The 24,585-nt window shown below is 54.1% G+C and overlaps 2 protein-coding genes across 2 annotated transcripts in view; one reads left to right on the top strand and one right to left on the bottom strand.

The window, feature by feature from the left end:
* Positions 1–24,585, top strand: part of ROR2 (receptor tyrosine kinase like orphan receptor 2) — a 196,489-nt gene that overhangs the window by 56,694 nt on the left and 115,210 nt on the right. The gene's annotated exons all lie outside the window — the stretch shown is intronic.
* LOC138998904 (small ribosomal subunit protein uS2m-like) overlaps positions 14,675–24,585 on the bottom strand; it is a 31,556-nt gene continuing 21,645 nt past the window's right edge. Inside the window, 3 exon segments of the mRNA XM_070400957.1 lie at positions 14,675–14,868; positions 14,871–15,276; positions 15,451–15,642. Of these exon segments, the coding sequence (XP_070257058.1) occupies positions 14,675–14,868; positions 14,871–15,276; positions 15,451–15,642 (792 nt within the window).

The raw sequence follows: 24,585 nt of genomic DNA, 5'->3' as shown, positions 1-24,585 counted from the left end.
TTAACCTGAAACACTGAGAATCCAGCCCTGCCTAGAGAATCCTGATCCCTTGGCAAATATCCCAAACCAGAAACCTCAGAAGATGCTTTGATTTCTCCCCCTTCCCTAACCCCACATAGTCATTTCAGGGCCATCCCATCCTTAACTCAGTTCCCATTCTTCCCTTTTGCTTCAAATATCCATTTCCAGGCTTTTCTATAATCTGTGTCTTCTAAGAAGCATAGAGTTTTTCACACTCTTTGAGGCTAAAGGTCCTTGTGCCCATGAATCCCAAACTTGGGTTTCATGCTGAGGTTCAGAAATAGACACTCCTTACATTTTCACCATTACTTCACTTTCTGGGTTGTGCGGCTCCCATAATGTTTAAGTATATGGACTTTAGGGTGTAGCTACTCTGCTATGAATCCTGGCTCTGCTCTAGTCTGATCTCTTAATCCCTCTCCCCCGGCAGGCATTTCCCCCCTCCCTCCCCCAAAAGGCTCCTTGCCCTCAGGGGGCCGTGTGCTGTAGGCCTTTCTCTTTGTGGCATCCCCACCGCCCCACATGGCCTTGTTCCACTCTTGTTAATGATGTTCACTGTGGCGGCTTAGTCGCTCTGTGACGCTCACCTCTACCCCGTTGTTCACCTAATGATAAGATTGATTCATGTATGTCAATATTTCGAAGGAAAACAGTATAAAAAAGAAAACATTATTTGTAATTACACCATTGGAGATAACTCATGCTTACAAAATTGGAGTATTGCCCAGGCCAATGTAGCTAAGTGGTTAGAGCATTGGCCCATGCACCGAAGAGTCATGGGTTTGATTACCGGTCAAGGGCATGGGCCTGGGTTGCAGGTTCGATCTCCTGCCCTGGTCAGGACGTGTATAGGAGGCAGCCAATCAGTGTGTCTCTTTCATATTGATGTTTCTCTCTCTCTCTCTTCCCTCCCTCCCTCCCTTCCACTCTCTCTAAAAATCAATGGAAAAAATCCTTGGTGAGGATTTAAAAACGTTTTTAAAATTGGAATACTTACTTCAATTTTCATTTGCAGTCATATGAATGTGCTGTTATTATATGATATTTTTCTTGTATGTATAGCCTTTCATAACCATTGTTTTTAATGTTTGCCTATTTTCTAGTCAGTTATCTAGTCCCTCAGCCCGCTTTTCACTCCGCAACCTTGACCTTGTGAAGGGAAAGCCGGGTTTTGTGGACCGTTCCACTCCTTGGTTGGTCGGGTGTGGCATCGCTGGCAGCCAGGCTGTGATGCTGTGCGATCTATCTCATTGCATCCTTAGGACGGTGTGCGGATCCCTTAGCGATGAGCTTCTCCTGCCAGGCTGTCCCGGAAATGAACCGTGTTTGGAACTCGTGGGGACACGCGAAACCCTTCCGTGCCTCCCAGACTCACTTCATTCGTTGTTTACGTCTGTCAGTGTGGAATGAGGGCTTCCGTTTTGTTCAGGGGGTAATCCTGCCACTGCCATAGGGGCCGTGGCTTCGTTGTCCATTGCTCACGTGTCTACAAACACACCCGTTCCGTATGTTATGTATCAGTGTGCTAGGGCTGCGATACCAGAGCCGGGGCTGGGGCGAGAACAGCGTGCACGTGTTCTCGCAGCGCTGGCGGCTGAAGTCCGGGTCAGGGTCCAGGCAGCAGTTTCTCCCGAGGCCTCGCGGCTGGTGATGGCTGTCTCCCGTGTCCTCTCTGTCTGTTTCTGCGTCCCAGTTTCCTGTTATAAGGACGGCAGTCACATTGGACTAGAGCCCACCCTAATGACCTCATTTTCACTTAGTCCCCCCACAAAGGCCCCCGTCCGGATGAGGGCGCTCAGGAGTCCCGGGTGCCAGGCCTCAGGTGGATTTCCCGGGAGCCGAGCAGCTGTGGCAGTGACGGACGAGGCTTTTCTGGCGCTGACATCGGGCCTGGCATTCACTGTGATAAAAACCCAGTTTTGACGTTTATCTTGCTGAGAATCTTCAGACAACGTGCGTGCAAGCAGAGGCAAAGGGTCTGAGTGGGAGGAAAGGGAGGGCGGGCAGGGATTAGGACTCAAGTCTCCATGGTTCTTGTCTGTTAGGTGGCTCAGGAGGCGGCATAGGAAATAAAGAGAACCAAGCCGGTCAGAGAATCGGAAAAGGAAAGGTTTTATTCTGCGTCCCCGGGCGAAACCCAGGAGCCCAAAGGTGGGGCCAGTGGATTCGCGCCAACAGGGAGGGGGTTTCTTTTTATACAGGTGTTTAATGAGGGGCGGGGGCATGAGCTGAGGAAGTCCCGCTGATTTCAGTATCTGTGTGGGGGTCGTTGTGGATTCCAGGAAGGAGCCGGTATCTGTGTCTGGCATGCTGATGTGTCAGAAATTCCAGGGAGGGTCCATTATCTCGTCACACATCTGCCTGCATCTGGTCCTGGGCTCCCTCCGACCTAACATTGTCCAAGTTGGGAGGACTCTCGGGATCCTTGGTGAGTCTGCGGGGCCCAGGCTCCATCGCCCCCACACTTCTTCCAGGGCGGTTTCTCGGTGGGTGTGCCTGCTGTTGCCGGCTCACGCTGAGGCTCGGAGGGCTGGAGGCTTGTCCCAGGCCCCGCTTCTCTCCTGCCCAGCCCGCACTTCTGACCTGGAAACGCATGGCTGCCCACCAGAAGAGGTCAAGGGTTTGTGGATATTTTTTTCCACTTTTAAAACTTTATTTGCATATTAAAAAACTGTGCATGCCAATAATTAAAGTCATTTGAACGAAAGATAATGGCACTCTGATGACAGGGCCCTCACAGCCTGCGGGCCACCTGGGACCAGCGGGGTTCCCCAGCTCTGCCTGCACCAGCTGGGAGCTCTTTCCTCCCTGAGGGAGGCGCAGGTGTGGCTTCGGGGCCAGGAGTGCTGGCGTGAAAGGGGCGGCACAGTCACTGAAACTGACCCTCCTCTTGGCATCTTACCGAGTTAAACAGCTAGAGGTGAGAGAGGAGGCCGGGGCTGGGGATGGGTGGAGGGGGCCTGGACTTGCTTTTGTAGCTTTGAATTGTGCTTATGTGCATGTACATGTAACCCGTTCAGAAAACAGATGACATTTATCTTTGAAAACAGGAAGTGGAGCGGCAAAGAGGGTCAGTGTTCCCCTCAGCCTGTCCTTTGTCCTCAGATGCGGAAGGTGCTGTCCTCGTTCGCGCTGGTGGGCGGCCCAGGGAGCTGCGTCTGTCTCCATCCTGGGAATCAGCCGGGGTCTGTCCTGGGGGTGTGGACAGACGGATGCCGCCCAGGCAGAGCCCCTTTCCAATGGCCCTAGGGCTGCCTCTTCTACTTGACGTCTTAAGAAAACTGGAGTCTTTTGTGATGAGTTCGTTGCTGGAGGATCCAGGAAGTATGGTTGGCTTTAATTTTGGTCTCTAGAGAGTGAGGGCCCTTCTCACACTGTGCATCTTAGAAAGTGATGGGCAGCACCATTTGGTTGAGGCCTTTGAGTGGCGTCCAAAAGAGGGTAATTATCATCATTCATCAAATCATTAGAAAAAGGGGGTCCAGCCCAGCAGTGCGGAAGGTGGAAGGATGATGGGACTGCTGACCGAGCTGACGCAGACCCCCCCTCGGCTCCTCATGTTTCACACAGCGCACCCCTGGCTGAGCAATTGCTCAGCGGGTACCTGCTGCGAGCTGGGTCTGCGCAGCACAGTGAGGACAGGAAAAGGAACACCCCCTTCCCGGCGACCTCAGGAAGGCGTGTGGAGAGGGTTTGGTGAGGGGGGAGCCATCCTCACGGGAGGAGAGGCGGACCTGGGGATGTGAAGGAACAGGGGACCTCAGGCCCAGGGATCGGAGGGGCCCTCATGGTCTCCCCTCCCTCGCCTCCCCCCACCAGTCTGTAGAATAAGTGAATTTAATTAACAGGCACAATGAAAGTGCTACTCTGGTATTTTTCTAGCAACAAAGGGATTTTTCAGGTTCTGTAAATACTTCATTTGTTGGAGGAAGCTGGAGTTGGTTTTGGGTTCCTGTGAAGTTCTAAACACTATGGAAATCTTGTTAAAGCTGGAGGCTTAAACAAATTAAGGGTCCCCCTCATAAAGCCTTTCTTTGTTAGCCTCCTTTTGATGAGAAAATGATTGATTACCTTTGGGGATAATAATACCTTGAGTTATTTATAGCCCTTCTCTCTGGGGAGCTCCAGAACAGTTTGCAAATGCATCCTAATTCTCACTCACAGTCTCCCCCTGAGGTGGAGGCCCTGAGATCCCCTTAGGCCCCTTCCCCTCCTGTTTTAGGGTAAAACTAAACATGGGAGGGGAGGTGACTGGCCTCCGAGGAATTGACCCTGTCAACAGGCATCACAGGAAAAGCTGCTGTATAACGAACTCTAGCTTTACATTATTTGATAACATCGTTGGTGATTCTTCAGAATGATTAGAGACTGAAGAAGAACGAACGCTTAGGGGTGATGTGAGAGTGTCTCCCTGGCGACGCTTAGTATGCGTCCTCGAAGCCTGTGACATCGAGGGGGTACCTTTCCTTTCTGGTCGTGAGTGCCAGTCCTTGTCGACCTTCCGGTCCTTTCCTGCCACAGAAGCCCTCCATCCCCGGGAGCGCGTTCCTCGTTTCCCGACTGGGCACACGACTTAGGGCTGCGCCTGTGCCGGTGCCAGGCGTCCCTGGGACTTCTGATGCCCGCCCCTCAGGAAGTGTGGGGGGAGCCTGGAGTGTGCAGGGCAGTGAGGTGGGAAGGGGAGTGGAAGGGGCATGAGGACAGGACACAGGAATGTCTAAGAAGTGGTGTGTAAGTGTATGAGCTCCGCGTGCACACGCCTGGGCACCCTTCCCAGGGAGGCCATGTTCCCTGGAACTCGCCGCCCCCCCCCCCGCCCCCCCAGCCTAGCACCTGTGCGGCCCCCGCTGCCGCTCGGACCCTCGTTTCTCCGGCGACTTGCATGAGTTTGGAGCGACATGGGCATCTTCTGTTGACCCTGGTGCCAGAACTTTCGTGGTGATACATCAGGCGCTCGTGTCCTGGCACATTGTTCTGCGGGCGGTCTGATTCTTTTAATGTGGATGCGCGAGTCTTTCAATTTGGGTCCTTTCTTAAATAACGCCTCCCGCCCATCCTTCCCTGTCTTTCTGAAAGCCCCCTTTCCTTTTGGTTCTTTCTGAGACATTTCGATTTTATCTTCGTATTGAATTTTGTTTTTATTTTGGCATCATATTTTAACTTACAGTGGTTCCTTCTCTAATCATTTCTTTTTTTATTACATTCTGATACTTTTTAAAGACTCCAATACCATCTCTAATGTCCCCAAAGATCTGATTTTCTTTCTTTCTTTTGCAATTATCTTGGTTTCCTCTGCAGTCCTTTGTGTCTCTGCCTTGGCACCTCTTTTTCATTTTGGGCACTTTCTTCAGATGTCTATTGGTTCTCGTTTGATTTTTGATTGAAACAATAGCATGCGACAGTGAGGCACGTTTGCCCAGATGGGTGGGTGGACTCACTTCAGGTGCATTGCGGGGGTGGGCGCTTTACGAGGTGTGTGGCCTGCTCCGGGGTGGGCTGTTTCATTCCACTCTTGGCTGATAGCAGCACTCTGTTTTTGCCCCCGGCGGGGTTAGAGGTTAGGAGAAGGTAAACATGGACCCTGCAGTGACAGGCCTATAGAGTCGAGGCTCAGATGGGAAAGGGTGGTGGGCACGGCTGAGATGGGAGCTGTCCTAAACGGGTTTGGGAGCAGGCGTGGTTGTGTCCTGGCACTGTGTGCCCCTCGTCCACGGAGCGGCAGTGGGGAGTGTGGACTCACTCTGATTGGCCAGCGTTCAGGGGCCGCGAGGGCCGAGCTGACCGAGGGCTGGCTGAGCAGAGCTGGCTGAGAGCCTCTGGTTGGGACGGTTCTCCTGTGAGGCAGGCTGTGTCCCGCCGAGCGGCTCCTTCCCCCCGAGGGTGAGCCCATTCTAATGGCCCTGCAGGTCCTTTCTGGGGTGAAGTTTTGTCGGCCCCCTTTCTGGCAGCTGCTGTCATTTCCCGTGTCCTGGCGTGGCTTTCTGTGGACAGACACTGAATTACAGGCGATAAGCCTTTGTTGAAGCAAAAGGAGCCCTCGTGGCCCCGCCCGCGTCATAGACCCCGCGGAGCGCCCTTGGAGTTCTCTCTCAGGGTGCACTCCCATCACCTTTGTCTCCCAGAGAAGGAAGGCTCATTTACAGCCAAAGGTAATTTACAGCCTGAATTTTCAGGGGAGAAGAAGTTTCCCTGAAGGCGTCTCTGGAAGAATCTGGATGTAAAGTGAGGCATTGGACTCAGATTCGGTGGTCGGGAGAGGGTAGTTACAGTGCCGTCACCAGTGGCACTTTCGCCAGGCTGGCCAGGGTGTTACCGTGGCCGCGGTGTGCCCACCTGCCTGGAGGAATGCACTGCAGGGTCTGTGGATGGCAGCGGGGGCCCTGCTGCACTGGGTGCTCCGCGGCGGCATTTCAGGGTCCGAGGGTGGGTCTGTGGGTGGCAGCGGGGGCCCTACTGCACCGGGTGCTCCCGGGCGGCACTTTAGGGCTCTGGCTGGAGAGCACAGTGGCCGACAAGGGGCACGCAGGCCAGATGCACTCCGGTAGCGTAAGGAAGTTCATGTGCAGTCTGTGTAAGTGGGAAGTGATGGGAGGAGGTGGTCAAAACCAACCTTGTGCTGCTCTCTCCAGAGGAAGGGACCGGCAGGCCCACAGGGCCAGCGAGGACGCTGGGGAGGAGCCGTAGCCTGTCGGTCAGGATTGAAGGAAGCATGAAGATGCGGGTAACAGGACAGAGCCGAGTCCCTGTGAACTCAGAATTTCCCAGGAACTGCAGAGCAGAAACGCGAGTCACGTCCTGGTCAGGGGCACGCTGGCCTGTGGGCTTGTGTGGGTCTCGTTCTTTAGTTTTAGGTGGAGCTCACCTTTAATTGTTCTCAGTGTGAACAGGACCTGCAGTATCCAGGCCCCTCGCTGCCCCTCAGCGCTGCTCTTACTTTGGCCGAGAGCCATGCCTTCCTCATTTATACTGAAGCTGCTAAAGGCATTTTTTCCCCTTTTTTTATATTTCCAGCCCAGCCTCCTGGCTACATAGCAAAATGCATGCCCTGTGATCTGGCAGCCGGCAGTGCTGCCTGTTGTATGTGAAGTGTGAGGGCCACTCTGAACACAGCACCCTTTAAGCACAACAGCCCCGAAGTGCGAGCTGGGGACACTGAGATGGAGGAGAGTAGCTCACTAGCAACCTCACAGAAATCCGTGCTGACAGACGGAGACTGAGTCAGCAGAGTTGAGTGAGCCTCGTGGTGTGACCTCCTGCTCCCCTCAGGGCAGGCAGGGGAGGGGGAAGGGGGTGTCCGCATGTTGGGAACCTTGGGGATCACTGACATCTATCGGGAAAGACCAGTAGCTTCCCTTGGGCGATGCAGTTACTTATAATGAAAATGACAATAAGAGCAAAGGGTGCCACAATCTTAGGTTGTCGCTCCAAATGCATTTATGTGAGGCACCTGGGTCAGAAAACCTTCATGCTCCAGAGACTCAGCTAACTTACCAAAGGCCTTTTTTATGCTGTTTTCCAGAAAGAGAAAGAAGAAAAGAAAAAGCCAGTAAGGTTGAGTAAATAATAATGTAAACTCATTTAGAATTATCACGGAGAAAATGAAATTCCTCCGGAGGTCTGTTTCGGGTATCGCTGTGTAATGAACACTCCACAACTTAGATCATTAGTATTGTGCCCCCCAGTTCTGTGGGTGAATGGTGTTGCTACTGGGTCTCTCATGTGGCTGCGCAAAGATGTTGGCTGGGGCTGCAGGTTCATCCGAAGGCCGGACTGGGCTGGACGCACAGAGGTGCACTGGCATGGCTGGTGGCGGATGCTGACTGCTGGCTCAGAGCTCAGGCCCCTCCACCTGAGAATCCATATGTGGCCCCTGCAGGTGGCTTGGCCTCACAGCATGGTGGTTGGATTCCCAGAAAGACTATTCCAAGAATGAGAGTTGTAAGGATGGAAGTGGGATCTGACCAGTGTGGGCTCCATTCAGCACTGGTGCAGGGCCACTTCCGTATGTTCTGTGGGTCAGAGCAATCCCAGGGCTCGCTGTGTCCCAGGTCTTGTGGGAGACTGTCAGTCATTTTGGAAGAGATGGGAAATTGTAGCCGCCTTTGTACAGTAGAACTGATCACAAGGTCTTAAAGTAAAAAGTGAATATAAAATCCCTTTAAAATAGGTACCTGCACTCTGAATATTTTAGCTCATGAACACGGTCTTCCGGTCTGCAGGTGGGTTGATTGATTCAGTCAACAAACATATGTACATATTGTGTGATGCCTTGCGGCCAAAGAATGCTGAGATGCAGGAACCATAGATAAAGTGAAAGACACACAGATAATGGGCTAAAGACAAACACAGAGGACGTACCTACAGACGGCGGCTGCACACATGGCGGGAGCCCAGTGCACGAGCAGAAAGTGAGACCCTCCAGAGAGACTCGGGAGCAGACGGGGCTGCAAGGGCAGACCACCCCCAGTCCTGCCTCTTTTCCCCTGAAGACAGCGGCAGCCTCCCCGGGCCTGTGCGAGCAGCCAGGGGTTCCGTGGCCAGGAGAGACCCTACTCCTAGATGTCTGTGCCTCTCTGAAAGGTGCTGCTTCAAAGAGGTAATTCCTCTTTGTCCTCACCCGAGGATATGTTCATTCGTTTTGTGAGAGAGAATCATCGGGTCGGTTGCCTCCCTGACTGGGGATCGAACCCGCAAGCAACTTGGGTATGTGCCCTGACTGGGAAAGAATCTACAGCCTTTTGGTGTGCAGGACGGCTTCAACCAGCCGCGCCCGGCCAGAGCTGGAGTGTGCTTTGGTTGTGGTGCAGAGCAGTACTGTTTTTAGCGCTGGTATTAACTATGTTTGCAATTGTATTTTTAGTGAATATGAACTCTTGCTAACAGCATTCTGGAAACGGAAGGGTGATCGAGCCCAGAGTTACCTTGCCCCTGTGAGTGTCCTGGAGTAAGTGTTTCCCCAGGTGTGTGAGCGTCGTCCACATTCGCTCAGGCTCTTAGGGTCAGTTCCAAATCCGGACGCGGCCGTTGGTGGGCCGCATGTGGTAATGCAGTCAGGTCTGCGGAAAGAGCAGGGCTTTTTTCTTTTGTCACTTGCACATTCAGCATTTAGTATTTCAGTTAACACTGAAAAATTACTTCCGATCCTGAGTTGCTTTCAGCATCACAGTGTGGACAGTCTGTGTAACCACCACCAAAGCCAGGATGCGGCTGGTCCCCGCACCCCAGGGCTTCTCGGGGAGCCCTGGAGGGTTGCCTTCCCCCGCCCTTAAGTCTTGGCAACTCTGATCTGTTCTCTGGCCTGTTTTTTGTCTTTTCAAGAATGTCATGCCGTTTTGGGTTTCTTCAGATGTATACCCAGAAGTGGAATCTCTGGATCATAAGCCAGTTCCATTTCTGATTTGTTGAGGAACCTCCACACTGTTCTCCAGTGGCTGTACCGTCTGCGTTCCCACCAGCAGTGCACGAGGGCTCCCTTTCTCCGAATCCTCGCCAGCGCTTACTGTTTGTTGATTTGTTGAACCATTCTGACAGGCTGGGGTGATCCTGCGTTGTGGCTCTAAGTTGCATCTCTCTGATGGTAGGTGATGCTGAGCGTCTTTTCATCCGTCTCTTGGCATCTGTACGTCCTCTTTGGAGAAGTGTCTGTCCAGCCCTTCTGCCCATTTTTAAATTGGATTGTGTGTTTCTCGGTGTTGAGTTGTATAGGTTCTTTATAAATTTTGGATGTTAACCCCTACTTGGATGTATCACTGGCGAATATGTTCTCCTGTACAGTCAGTTGTCTTTCCATATTATACAGTATTTAACTTCTGAGTCCCCATAACACCTTGTTCCGGCTCTCAGTCGTTTACTCCTTTTCGTTACTGAATGGTAGTCCATTGTATGGATAAACCGCAACTTACTTGCCCATTTACCTGTGGAAGGGCACTGGGCTATTTCCGGTTTTTGACAGTTACCAATAGAGCTGCTTTAACATGAGTGCCTGGTCTTGTGAGGACGTAAGTGTCACTTCTTTATGGTCGATGCCTAAAGGATGGCTTTGTCGTGTGGGAAGCGTGTGTTCATCTTGGTGAGAAACTGCCCCGCTGTGCCTGTGGCTTCCTGACCCGGGCTCCGCGCAGCGCTTCCCCAGCAGCCGGCTGTGCTGCTGGCAGCCGGTGCGGGCGGTGTCCCTGCACCTGGTCCGGAGGCTTTTGCTGGGCGCATGGACTTCTGAGTGGACATGCTGTTCCTTTGAGTGCTTTCATGTTCCGCTCCATTCTCTCTGACCGCCACTGTCCTCACTGAGAAATCTGTAGCCATCACAATCGTTTTTCCTCTGTATATACGGTGTTTTTCTGGGATTGCTGTTGAGGTTTTTCCTCGTTGTCATTGTCTTTAGTGTGTCAGTAATTGGATTGTTATATGTTCGGGTGTAGATTTCTTTGGGTTTATCTTCTTAGGGTTTCCGGAGTTTTTTTATTTTGTGAGTTGATATTTCTTGCCGCATTTAGGAAGTTCATTTCTTCACTTCTTCCCCCTTCTCCTTCTGGGACTGGTGATATAAATATCATTTAGTTTTGTCCCACAGGTCTGTAAGAGTCCATTTTTTTCCATCTTTGTTCAGATTCTATGATTTTTATTGGCATCTCGGTCATTTCCAAACTACTCTCCTATCCCGTTCTCTGAAGTTTTCTTCCATTTGTTGTTTTCATTCTAAAGTTCTCTTACTGCCAATCTTTTGGTATAAAAATTGCACCTTTCTGTTGGTTTCCAACGTGCTTATCCTACTGGTTGGAGCCTTTCTGTCAGATAATTTCAACATCTGTACCATCTTGTTTACAGTATCTTGCCTATGGTGCTCTAGTGCTGTTTAACCTCCGTGGGGAACGTAGATACTGTGTGAGCAGCTGGTTCATCCACTTGGGTTCGGGCTGTAAGGGTTGTGGTTCCAGCGTGCTCTTTGGCTCTGTCCGGCGTGGACCGGAGTGGTGCTCTGTTTTTCAGTTCTATTCTCAGCATCTGCTTAGGGTCAGATCCACACGTGCACAGCTCGTGGGTGGTCTCGGGAGTTTATAAACAACTTTAAGGGATCGCTTTTCCGAATTTCTCCTTCCTTGTGACCTTCCCTGTACGTTTTGGTTTCTCGAGGCTGTTTTCAATCTTCTGGCACAAATACTGGCTTCAGTTACCTGTTGCACAACAGCCTGTACTCCCCGCCACTGTGCTAGGCGGAGGCTAAGCAGTCAGAGGGCCAAGAGGAAAAGGCACCACGTTCCACGGCCACCGTGGAGCCCAGTCCCTCCGATGGCAGAGGCAGGTTCTGCTCCCTCAGAACCGGGTGCTCCCGCTGCCGCCTCCCGCTCCACCTCCAGGGCAGAGCGGGGCCTGGGATGGGACAGAAGGAAGAAAACGGGAAACACAGGCTGGTGCTTCCGGCTCTCCCGGAGGGAAGGCGGGTTTGTTTGTATCTCTTCGGGGGGAGCGGGCAGGCTCCCCTCTCTTCTGTGCTCCCGGCCACAGGTGCTTCGTGCTGCGTCAGTCCGGGTCTGGGGTCACGGCAGGGGTCACTCAGTGGAGAGGTGGGCAGGGCCCCACTCCGTCTCCTTGTTCAGAACCACAGCGCTAGATAGTTTGCAGTTTGGGTCTCTTTTTTATTTTGTGTGAAAACACAGTAACACCGACCCCATCTTAGAAGGATGTCAGGTTCCGGTGGTCTCGGGGTTCTCTCCGTGTTTGCAAGCAGACATCTGCCTGCGGTGCTCGAGGAGCTGCCTCTCCCTTCTCCCCCAAGAGCTGCCGGGCGGACGGGAGCGCCCACACCTGCGGTGGCGGCCGGCAGCCCGGGCAGCTAGTCAGCCTCTGAAATGTGCTAGAGGACTAAGTAACCAGACTCTAAAACTTCTTCAACTTTAATTAATTCAGATGTCAGTCCCCTCTTGTGTCTAGTCGCTCCCTCATTGTACAGTGAGGCTCTGGCGGCTGCTGCCCGCTGGGAGTTGGCCGAGGGAAAGACTTCGCTGTCCTGAGCTGTGCGTGGCTCCGACGTAACCCGACACGGGCGCAGGCGGTGATGTAGGTGGTTCAGGAAGCGGCTGTTCTTCATGTTGCTAAATTGGAGAGCGTCCCATGTTAGAGACATGTTTCCTGGAGCAGTTTAAAGAAAACATCTTCTTCATTGCGTGTTGGGGGTGGGGCCTGACCGGGTCTCGCTGGCAGCTCCGAGGAAACGGCCCCCCTTCCTCCAGAAGTCGCCAGGCGGGTGACTCAGGCCGGCGTTTTTCCCTGAGCCCCCAGCATGCGTCCACCGGAAAGCCAAGCTAGAACTTAGCTCACACTCTCATCACTGCGCGTTTGAATAAGCTCCTGTCTTGGGTCCATATTTTGAAATATTACCATGCCCTCGTCTGACGTTTTGGGAAGGACAAACGCCTAATGTGCAGAAAGCTGTCTGTTCTGAGTGCTGAGATAAGCTGCTTAGCAAATTGCTTCTGGCTGCTTTGTGGTCTCTGAAAAATGAAATGATGCTTTCAGCCTCCTCCTGTTACTCCTGCGGAGTCAGCATGTTGACATCCTAATTTGTAAGGAGGAGGAAAGTTAGTGTGATTAGAGTCTCATTTTTTTTCTCAGTGAAAAAAGAAGCTTCACCATTGAGTCATTTGATGCCTCAAGTCTCTCATTGGGACTGTTTTCGTAAGCTGAGGTTTCACGTGGAGAGAGGCGTCCCTGTCATTTGTGGGAGAACCTGCTGGTGGGAAGTGTGCGGCTTCGAGGGGTGGGCTCGGGGCCGGGAGTGCCGTCACGGCTCTCCCTTTGTTGTCCTAGAGAGAACTGGTGCAGAGATCCTAAGCTTTTTATTGCCACATAGAATTACTGTACTTGAAAACTAGAGTGAAAAAATTCTAGTCTTAGCTCTTTCTTTGGGGATTTTTGTCATCACCGAGAACTGAGTTGAAGACTTCGCTGTGGGGGAGAGTGCTTTGCCCGGGAATCCCTGGGCAAGGGAAATCATGTGACCTTTTAAGTTCCCCCTTTGAGAAAGCGTTGGCTAAAGCCATGCACAAAGACGGATTCTTCATGAACCATTGTCCTCGCTCTGAGCAGAAGAAGGCAGAGGCAAGGGCTGTGGAACATCTGTAGAAATAAAACGGTGGGTGAGGATTTACCAAGACCTGGTTTACCCGTTACTTTTTCTGGGCTCAGTTACAGTGAAGATGATCTGGCTCTTAAACAAGTTGTCTGCACTGAGCGTGTCTTGAGAGCCGCGGCCCGTCGCCTCCATGGCAGGCCCTGTGGTCGGCGACAGTGGGTGCCCGGCCTCCTGCTGAGCGGAGCCCGGGGGGTGCCTGCCCCGGTGCTTTCCCGTCCAGGCTGTGCGCCTCCCACACGCTTTCGTCTGTGCGGCGTCTCTCTGCGAACTTTGGCACAAGCATCGTAACACGTCTACGTTGTGAATAAGTTTCTGTGACAGACGGGACACCCCTCCCCTTGGTGGTGGGGGCACTGGCATCGCTTCCATTTCCCCTGCCCTTCTCCTCTGCTGTTGGTGGCTCAGTCTGGGCTCCCAGGAGCGGAGGGTTGGGTGGGGTTCCCGGAGCGAGTTCGTTGGATCAGTGGAATGTAGGTTTTTCTCCGTTGCAAGAACCAGGCCTTGTTCTGGCCCAAACACGGACGAGTGTGTCAGAAACCGGAGGGCCTGTTCCCAGGCTCCGTCTGATACTCTCACACAAGCCCTGGGGCCTTTAAGGCTGAGTTGAAATTCTGGGGACACAGACAAGGGGTTAGTGTGCACACAGGTGAGGACGGCGCCTGGCACACTGACATGGGCCCGGGACTCCCAGCCCAGCCTCCTCTGCTTTTCCCGAAGCCACCATTTCCCACTCAGCTCCTGCTTCCTTGCTTCCGCGCTAGCTTTTATGTCACCTGAGCCTGTCCCCTGCCCTTCTCACTTCCAGCATCTACAGATGAGTCGTTCTTATTCATACACTTTTGTTGAGATATAATTCATAGACAAACGCAAGTCACCAGTTATAGCGTGCAATTCAGTAGTTTTTACTGTATGCACAGAGTTGTGCAACCATCTCCACAGCTAATTTAAAACGTTGTCATCACCTCAGAGAGAAACCATTCAGGTCGTCTTCACAGGCGCTCTGGGTCTGCCGCCCGCCCCGCTCCCTGTGGGTTTGACTGGCGTTTCATGGTGGCGAATGACGTTGAGCGTCTTTCATGTGCTTGTTTGCCTTTTGTATGTTGTTGTTGGAGAATGCATGCAGATTCCTGGACCATATTATGATTGAGTTATTTGTCTTTTCGTTACTTAGTTTTGTTTGTATGAACTTGGGCGGCCATAACAAGCTACTGTGACTGCTGTCCTCACAGAAATGTGCTTCTCACAGTTCTGAGGCTGGGAAGGCCCGGATCAGGCGCTGCCGGGCAGGTCCGGGGGGCTCTCTTCCTGATGCTGCCTTCACTGTCCGCACGTGGCAGAGAGAGCTCCGGGCTCTGCCCCTTCCTGTTGGGACACTGCTCTCATCCTGCCGTCACACCCTCACCTCAGCCCAGTTCCCTCCCACGGCCCTGCCTCCAGATACCATCACACGGGTTTTAGGGCTTCAGCATATGGATTTTTTTTTTTTTTTGGCTGCTGATTTTATTTAGGAGGAGGGTGGAGCTGTCACAGTGAAGGACCCGCGTCCAGCGAGGCCTGTGTTCCCGGGAGGGCGGGACCCCGGCCCTCGGCCCCCTCCTGGCCCTGCAGCCGATATAGGGCCTCGACCTGCCTTCGCTTCTCCTTGGCCCGGCTGACGGCGGTCCGGAAGAGCCTGCAGAGGAGCTGCACGGCCGCGGGCGAGTCATCGTTGCCGGGCAGGGGTAGGTGACGAGGCAGGGGTTGCAGTTGGTGTCCACGATGCCCACGGTGGGGATGTTCATCTTGGCCGCGTCCCGCACGGCCACGTGGGGCTCGAACACGTTGTTGAGCGTGTGCAGGAAGACGATGAGGCTGGGCAGGCGGACGCCGGGGCCCAGCAGGAGCGGCGCGTTGGTCAGCAGGCCGCCCTTGAAGTAGCGGGTGTGGGCGTACTCGCCACAGTCCCGCGCCGTGTTCTTGATGAGGTAGGAGAACTGCCGATGGCGGCTCACAAACAGGATGATGCCCTTGCGATAGGCCACGTGGGCCGTGAAGTTCAAGGCCAGCTGCAGGTGCGCGGCCGTCTGCTCCAGGTCGATGATGTCCTGGTCCAGGCGGCTCCTGAAGATGTAGGGCTCCATGAACCTTTCGCGGTACCCAAGCTCCTGACGTCCCCAGGCCTCCCTGGTTCTGGTCATCTTGGTATAGGGCCCCCACCTCACATCCACCGCTGCTGGGGAGTCAGGCCGTGGTACCCCCTTTGGATACAAGCTGAGTCCGAGGACACCCCCGGCTTCTCCTGGGGCGCAGGGACCCCATCTGTGCCGACAGCCGGCTTTGTGTCCCAGGTGCACGCGGGCATCAAAGAGGCTCTTCACGGAAAACAGCTCCTGGACGTTGAAGAAGTCCGCGTGCTTGAGGGGCTCGCTGAGGACCCGGTCCTGGAGGTCTGCACTGCTGCTGCCGCCCTGGGGGTCGCTCATGGCGGCGGCAGCGGCATTCCCAGCGTCCTGCTGCTTGCCAGCATATGGATTTTAAGTCCCTGTCAAATACATGATATGCAGATTTTCCTCTCATTGTGTGGTTCTCGTTCGACTTTCTTGATCATGTCCATTGAAGCACAGAAGTAGTTTTGTGTTAGCTTTTTTCTCTTGGCGTCCTGCCTTAGAAACCACCGCCTAACTCCAGGTCATTCACACCCTGTGCTTCACACACGTGTTTGCGTCTAAGCTTTTTACAGTTTCAGCTCTTACATTTCGGTCTGCGATAGATTTTGAGTTAATTTTGTGTATTTTGAGGAAGTGGTTCAACTTAATTCTTTTGCATGTGGATCCAGTAGTCCCAGCACCGGTTGAGTTGTCTTGGCAGAAACCACTTCACCATCGCTGCGAGGGCTCCTTCTGGGCCGTGATTCTGCCCATGGGCCTCCGTGGCCATTCTCTGCCATCACCACACCATCTCCATTACTGGGGAGTGAGGCCTCTAACTTGGTTGCTCCATTTCAAGATTGTTTTGGCTATTCTGGATCTTTTAAATTTTAATAAGAAATTTTAGGAGAAGTTGACCAATTTCTGAAAAAAACTGCTTGGAGTTTTGGTAGGGATTGTGTTTGGTAGGGGTTGTGTTTGGTAGGGTTGTGTTTGGTAGGGTTGTGTTTGGTAGGGATTGTGTTTGGGAAGGATTGTGTTTGGTAAGGATTATGTTTGGTAGGGTTGTGTTTGGTAGGGTTGTGTTTGGTAGGGTTGTGTTTGGTAGGGATTGTGTTTGGTAGGGATTGTGTTTGGTAGGGGTTGTGTTTGGTAGGGATTGTGTTTGGTAAGGATTGTGTTTGGTAGGGGTTGTGTTTGGTAGGGATGGAGCTTTGGTAGGGATTGTGTTTGGTAGGGATTGTGTTTGGTAGGGTTGTGTTTGGTAGGGATTGTGTTTGGGAAGGATTGTGTTTGGGAAGGATTGTGTTTGGTAGGGATTGTGTTTGGTAAGGATTGTGTTTGGTAGGGGTTGTGTTTGGTAGGGATGGAGCTTTGGTAGGGATTGTGTTTGGTAGGGATTGTGTTTGGTAGGGTTGTGTTTGGTAGGGATTGTGTTTGGGAAGGATTGTGTTTGGGAAGGATTGTGTTTGGTAGGGATTGTGTTTGGTAAGGATTGTGTTTGGTAGGGGTTGTGTTTGGTAGGGATGGAGTTTTGGTAGGGATTGTGTTTGGTAAGGATTGTGTTTGGTAAGGATTGTGTTTGGTAGGGTTGTGTTTGGTAGGGATTGTGTTTGGTAGGGATTGTGTTTGGTAAGGATTGTGTTTGGTAGGGGTTGTGTTTGGTAGGGATGGGGTTTGGTAGGGTTGTGTTTGGTAGGGATTGTGTTTGTTAGGATTGTGTTTGGTAGGGTTTTTTTGGTAAGGATTGTGTTTGGTAGGGGTTGTGTTTGGTAGGGATGGAGTTTTGGTAGGGATTGTGTTTGGTAGGGATGGGGTTTGGTAAGGATTGTATTTGGTAGGGATTGTGTATGGTAGGGTTGTGTTTGGTAAGGATTGTGTTTGGTAAGGATTGTGTTTGTTAGGGGTTGTGTTTGGTAAGGATTGTGTTTGGTAGGGATTGTGTTTGGTAAGGATTGTGTTTGGTAGGGTTGTGTTTGGTAGGGTTGTGTTTGGTAGGGATTGTGTTTGGTAGGGATGGGGTTTGGTAGGGGTTGTGTTTGGTAGGGTTGTGTTTGGTAGGGATTGTGTTTGGTAGGGATTGTGTTTGGTAGGGTTGTGTTTGGTAGGGTTGTGTTTGGTAAGGATTGTGTTTGGTAGGGATTGTGTTTGGTAGGGGTGGTGTTTGGTAGGGATGGGGTTTGGTAGGGGTTGTGTTTGGTAGGGTTGTGTTTGGTAAGGATTGTGTTTGGTAGGGATTGTGTTTGGTAGGGTTGTGTTTGGTAGGGTTGTGTTTGGTAGGGTTGTGTTTGGTAGGGTTGTGTTTGGTAGGGTTGTGTTTGGTAGGATTGTGTTTGGTAAGGATTGTGTTTGGTAGGGGTTGTGTTTGGTAGGGATTGTGTTTGGTAGGGTTGTGTTTGGTAGGGATTGTGTTTGGTAGGCGTTGTGTTTGGTAAGGATTGTGTTTGGTAGGGGTTGTGTTTGGTAGGGGTTGTGTTTGGTAGGGTTGTGTTTGGTAGGATTGTGTTTGGTAGGGGTTGTGTTTGGTAAGGATTGTGTTTGGTAGGGGTTGTGTTTGGGAGGGATGGGGTTTGGTAGGGTTGTGTTTGGCAGGGATTGTGTTTGATAAGGATTGTGTTTGGTAGGGATTGTGTTTGGTAGGGTTGTGTTTGGTCAGGATTGTGTTTGGTAGGGGTTGTGTTTGGTAGGGATGGCGTTTGGTAGGGGTTGTGTTTGGGAGGGAGTTGGTGGGAAATGTGGGGCACACTGCCACCTTCCAGCACTGCGCCTCCCAGGCAGGGCACGGGTCCTTTCCGTTCACTCGGGGCATCTGTACCTTCTGTTAACCAGGGTTTGTAGTTTTCACTCTTGAATTTTTTTACCTTCTTTGGGTGAAATTTATTCCTAAGTAGCTCTTTCTTTTTGATACTAATATAAATAATTTTTTCTTAATTTTATGTTTAGATTGCTCATTGCTAGGGTATAGGAAAATAATGGCTTGTTGTATATTAGTTTTTGTGTTTATATTTTACATATTGATCACCACCACACTCACAGGTGGATGAAACAGCTCCCTTCGAAAACCAGCTTTTCTTCCTGACTCCTCCTGCCCTGCCCTGAGCCCTCCGTCAGTACAGAGCTGGAGGCAACCCGGTGGGACTCAGTGCTGCCCCGGCCCCTGCTCCTGCTCGCTTGGGGGGAGCCCCGAGCGCCTCTCTCACGGGGAAGGAGGGCTGGACTCCTTGCCGAAGGTCTCTGTGAGCTGATCAGGAGCTCACAGTTCAGAAGTCCCTGATGGGAGGGCCCCGGCCCTGACCCTGGAAGCAGGAGCCTCGGCTTGCTCCCCGAGACAGGCCTGCTCCGCAGCTGTTAGCACGTGGACAGCACCAGGGCCTGCCAGGCCACACGCCCGGTGCCCAGCGTGGCGGGGCCGGGGCAGCAGGGCCTCTCTGTACAGCTTCCTTTGTGACGCCCCCGGAGCTGGAGCTGCTCACATCTGTTGTTGCTCAGGCACATCCATCCGTATCCACAGTCTTCGAGGACTTCAGCCAAGTCTTTGTTTGGTGTGTGTGGGAAAGATGTTCTGTGTGGTCAGGACTGAGTCACTCCTGCCTTCCCTCGGCTCCTCCTGAGTCACCAGGTTCTCACTGACTGCCCTGCTGGGGCGCCCGCGTGTGCCCCCACCGTGGCCCCACACTCACCCCGACTTGGCCCCCAGGCTCAGATCTCTGCCCCGTTGGCCTTTCCAGCATCTCTCTTCCCAGTGGGCTGTGTGCCGCGAGCGCTGTGCGGGTGGGAGGCAGGCCCTGGGCCCTCACCCCTGGCCCCGAGGCCACACCGGCTGCGCGGCCTTTCTGTGCCACGGTCCTCGCCTGTGTGGCCGAGATGCTGACCTGAGCGCACAGGGTCCTGGTCAAGTTAGTCAGTTGGTACATGTCAGTGCTGGGGACACACGTGATCCAGGCAGGCACCGAGGAAACGCTGCGAGCCGGGAGGTGACTAAGAGAGCTCAAGGTCACTCTGATTTCTAAAATGTAAATAGCCTTATTTTTAGAGCAGTTTTAGGTTCACAGATAATTTGGGTGGAAGGCACAGATCCCCAGCACCCTCTGCCCCACAGCAGGGCCTCCCCCTCACCAACACGCCGCCTCGTGGTGCGTGGCTGCGCTGACATGCCCTGACCCCCGGGGCCCATCGTGTACAGGAGCGCCACTCTTGGTGTTGGACATGCTGTGGGTCGGACACGTGTCATGACACGCACCGCAGTGCAGCATCACACAGCGGCCCGTCCCACACCCGCCTCTCCACCTATCAGCACCCAGCCCTGGGCCGCCGATGCACGCACCGCCCGTGCTTTGTCTTTGTTGGAACAGCCTTTTCAGAGCCTCTCTCCCTGTCACCCACAGTGAGGCCCCGCCACGTCTCCAGGGCTGGACACATCCTCTGTTTTTATCACTGAGAAATACTCCATTGTCTGGGGAGTCTCTTGTTCTTTAAACCAACATTGTGTTCTGCGTGACTAGGACCGGCTCCGGGGAGCAGGGGTCCTCACCCTGAGCGAGAGCTTACTGCGTGGTGTATCCCGCCTTCCCAAGCGCTGGATTCCGCAGGTCTGGGCTGGCTGGGAGTCTGCATTTCTGAGATTTCCTGGGGCTGCAGCAGGCCAAGGGGCACTTTGGAACCAGGGCTCTGTGAGGTGTGTGCACGTGCACATGTGTGTATGTGCGCACGCATGTGTGCATGTGTGCCCGCTGGTGTGTGCGCATGCGTGCATCTTTCCGTTGCCTGGGTGGCTGCTGATGGTCATCACCCTGCCCGGTCAGCCCTGGGGCGGACCGGAGCCCAGGGTGGGGGCTGCAGCAGCCTGGGCCTCCCGAGGCCGGCCTGGCTGACACTGCTTCTGTTCCCCAGGCGCCCGTGTTCCTCTTCCTAAGTCTGGGGACCTGTGGGCGGAGTGTGCACCCCTCCTCCACAGTCACCCTTTAGTTTCTCATGCTCATTTTAGCAGGATGTGTGCTTGATGAAGTTACTCTTTTATCGTAATTAAAGGGAAATGTGCCTGGGGAACACTCCAGACGCTGCACAATGGAAACCAGATTGCACACAGCGGGAGAACAGGAGGTGCGGCCGCCAACCAGGTGCCCGGGGCAGTGTGTGCACAGGCCTCCTCCAGGTGCCCGGGCAGTGTGTGCACAGGCTCCTCCAGGTGCCCGGGGCAGTGTGTGCACAGGCCTCCTCCAGGTGCCCGAGGCAGTGTGTGCACAGGCCACCTCCAGGTGCCCGGGGCAGTGTGTGCACAGGCCGCCCCCAGGTGCCCGGGGCAGTGTGTGCACAGGCCGCCCCCAGGTGCCCGGGGCAGTGTGTGCACAGGCCTCCTCCAGGTGCCCGGGAAGTGTGTGCACAGGCCGCCCCCAGGTGCCCGGGAAGTGTGTGCACAGGCCGCCCCCAGGTGCCCGGGAAGTGTGTGCACAGGCCACCTCCAGGTGCCAGAGTAGTGTGTGCACAGGCCGCCCCCAGGTGCCCGGGAAGTGTGTGCACAGGCCGCCCCCAGGTGCCCGGGAAGTGTGTGCACAGGCCGCCCCCCGGTACCCGGGAAGTGTGTGCACAGGCCGCCCGCCAGGTGCCCGGGGCAGTGTGTGCACAGGCCGCCCCCGGGTGCCCGGGCAGTGTGTGCACAGGCCGCCCCCAGGTGCCTGGGGCAGTGTGTGCACAGGCCGCCCCCAGGTGCCCGGGGCAGTGTGTGCACAGGCCTCCTCCAGGTGCCCGGGAAGTGTGTGCACAGGCCTCCTGCCAGGTGCCCGGACAGTGTGTGCCACAGGCGCCCGAGGCCCGCAGGCAGCATGGACGCCACTTCCTGAAGCTCCTGTGGCGGTGGCGCTGCGAGGCTGTCCCCAGGCCGCCCTGTGTCACCAGCCCTCGCTCCTCCCTAGCCTCCGTGGTGACTCCGTGAGGTCAGAGCGGTGGGCTGGTCTGGATGCGAAAGGCAGAGGCGCTCGCTGTGCTTGAGCAAGGCCCGCCCTGCTTTTGGGGGTCTGAGTATCAGTGAGAACCCATGTCCTGGACCCGCCGCGTCCGCGGGAACAGGGCGAGGCGGTGACTGAGGAGGTGCCCGCATCATGAGGGATGGCGCGCTCTAGGCCCCTCGGCCTCCCGGGTGGTGGGGGATGGTCTGGAAGCTTGGGCCGGGCCCCGGGGCCAGCCCTGCCACGTGCGGGCCTGGTGAGCCTGGGCGAGCGGCTTGGGGAGATGGCTGCGTTTCTTGCTCTGTGCACTGCAGGCGTTCAACACGACACCGTGGCGCGGGTCCGTGTGGTGACCGAGTGGGACGCACGGGGAGCAGCGAGCACCGCGGCGGTGGGAAGTGTCACTGCTGCTGGGCTGCTTGTGTGGGGCGTGGAGCCTCCGGCCGAGCACCGCCTCCGCCAGCTCGACTGCCACCAGCGGGCCGGACAGGGCGTGCGCAGCAGGCAGGCAGCCTCCATCCCGGAGGCGCCAGTGTGCGACCGGGCCTGGGCCTCTCGTTGGGGTTGGACGGCCGCCTTCCCACTGTGTCCTCACAGGGCCGTCCCTTGTGTGCCCCCTGCACTCGGAGAAGGCCTGTGTCAGTGTCCAGGGTGGGGACGGAGAGGGAAGGTGTCGGGCCCGTCTCCTGGGTCAGCGGATGCTCACTGAGCCCGTGAGTGCTGGCACAGGGCGTGCAGGCCTGGCGCCGCTCACAGATTTAGGGTTTGTCCTGAGTCCCTTCTTCCTGTCAGGCGCTCGCCTGCCACCTGGTTGCAGGAGACTCATGGGGTGCAGCCGCTGCTCCTGTCGACCCCACTCAGCACTGTGGGCGGGCAGTGGGTGGGCTGATGGCCGTCTGCTTGGAGGCGTGCTGTCCATCGCTCCCTGCCGCCCCAAGGGCGCCCAGTGGCCTGGCCCAGAGCATTCTTTGGAGCCTGTAGCTCCCTTGTAACAGGCAAGAGAGCGGTCTGTTCTGAGCTTCCTGGACCCACAGAAACCTGACAGCACTTGAGGATGAGGGCCGTGTGAGGAGGGCGCAGCTGCGGCTCTTCGAAGAGAAATGGCGGTAAATTTTATGTTCTCAAGTGTGGAACCATAACTCGACGTGAGACTAATAGCATTCTCCTGAAAAAAATTGTTTCTAAGGATTTTAGAACGATCTGCTGTGATTATAACCTGTTGATACATGTTTTCATTTGCCTCTTCTTTTTTATTTTGTGAGTCCTCACCCCAGGATAGTTTTCCAGTGATTTTTAAGGAGAGTTGAAAGGAGGGGGAGAGACGGGAAGAGAAACATCGATGTGAGAGAGGCACATCGATTGGTTGCCTCCTGCATTAGCCCCGACCAGGGCCAGGGATGGAGCCTGCAACCGAGGTACGTGCCCTTGACCGGAATCGAACCTGGGACCCTTCATTTCACGGGCTGACACTCTATCCACTTAGTCAAACCAGCTAGAGCCATTTGCCTCTTCTAAATGAGGCATCTCTACTAATTAAAATTTTAAAAATAAAAGTGGTTCCCCGTTGGCTTATCCATGCCAAATGGTTGGTGGCAGTGCTGCATCAGGATGGTCAGACCTCACTTCTGAAGGCGGTTTCGCCTGATAACATCGCGGTTTGAGACCCTTGGCTCCCAAGTGTCTGCCACGGTGTGAGGCCTTGGAGGCCACGCGGGACCCAGTGCTCTGAGACTGAGGCTCTCACTCCTGTCACAGGACGTGGCTCCTTAAAAGAGAACATCTGATCTTAATGTCTTAATTTACATTGGGACGTGATTTGGAGCCAAATCACCTTCACCAACAGATTGGGGGGGAATAAATTAGTGCTTACTACTCTCCAGTGAAGACTGCAAATGAGTCATGGCCACGCAGAGCGGGCAGCGGCAGCATACATGTGTCAGGGGAAGTGCCAGGCAGTAGCTGTGCAGTGGGCAGCTGCACCCACCGTCGGCACCCACCCAACCCCTGCCACATCACACAGGCTGCTGACTCACAGGCCCTTGAGACCCTGCCCCAGGCCTTTTCAGGTCATTCTCGGCCACACGCAAGGCAGATGCGGGTGCAGGGACCTCGGGCGCATCCCCCTGCTGCCAGCTGCCTGGCCCATAGTGTGGCTGCCCAGTGAGACAGGACTAGGAACCTGCTCATCCACTCACTGAGCGGGCCCAGCAGCTGGTGCCATTGCTGGGGAGGACCATCGGTAAGGCCCAGCCCGCAGGAGCCCAGCGGGTGGTGGTCTCCGAGCCCCAGTCTGCGCAGCTGTGCACAGCTGGCGGGCACCCCACAGGGTAGAGTGGTCACGCTCCACTCAGATGTGATCAGTGACTAGTACCCACAGCGGAGTCTCACTGCCTGGCAGACTCACTTCCTCGCTCAGGAGGGCCCGTCTGTCCAAACTCTCAGTGACTGTTTTATCTGTTTGCTCAGCCAGCGTTCCTCAGGGCCCTCATGGAGCTCACACTCAGCAGAGAGTGAGAAGGCACTCAGCACGCGGACAAGTGCTGGGGTGTGAGCTGCTGTGTGCAGGGAAGATGGGACGTGGAGGCGGTGCTGAGGCCGGCTTCACAGAAGTGGTGGGGGCTCCTCTTCCTTCACCTCTTCAGACCTTCTCGCCTCTCAGGCCAGAGAAGAAAGGAGACTGCAGAAGGAAGTGCCCTGCAGTTCCGTGATTACTTTGTGGACCCCATTCCTTCCAGCTTCTTCCTGGACATCTCGCATTGACGTCACTTATGTATAACCCTGCTCCTGAGTGAAGTCGCCTGCGCTCCCCTCCACAGCCTGGCGGCTTTCCTTCCTGTCCCACGCGGGAGTCCTGTTATAGTCATATCCACTATCTTATTTTAATCTTTAATTTGTTTATTTTTCAATTACATTTCCATTCAGTATTATTTCATACTAGCTTCAGGTGTACAGCATAGTGGTTAGACATTTATGTCATCTGCGAAATCGCTCACCTGGCGTTATTGCAATGTGATTGACTATGGTCGCTGTGCTGCACTCCATATCCTCATGACTCTTCTGTAACTACCAATTTGTACTTCTTAATCCCGTCACCGTTTTCACCTGGTCTCCTAAACCCCTCCCATCTGCCAACCCTTGGTTTGTTTTCTGTATCTGTTAATCTGCTTGTTTTGTTTATTTTGTTTTTTAGATTTCACATATAACTAAAATCATGGTATTTGCCTTTCTCTGTCGGACTTATTTTTTAAATACACTTTTTATTGTTGATAGAATTACAGATATTGCCCCTTTACCCCTCCCCCTTTACTCTCCTTCTCTAAACCACTGCTCCCCCCAGGTCTTCACTACCCTATTGCCTGTGTCCATG

The sequence above is a fragment of the Myotis yumanensis genome, unplaced genomic scaffold (assembly GCF_028538775.1).
Source record: "Myotis yumanensis isolate MYYU_CA2020_CCGP unplaced genomic scaffold, mMyoYum1.0.hap1 SCAF_21, whole genome shotgun sequence".
NCBI classification, from domain to species: Eukaryota; Metazoa; Chordata; class Mammalia; order Chiroptera; family Vespertilionidae; genus Myotis; species Myotis yumanensis.
The sequence above is the reverse complement of the archived record's forward strand: the minus strand, read 5'-3'. Positions and strand labels throughout refer to the sequence as shown.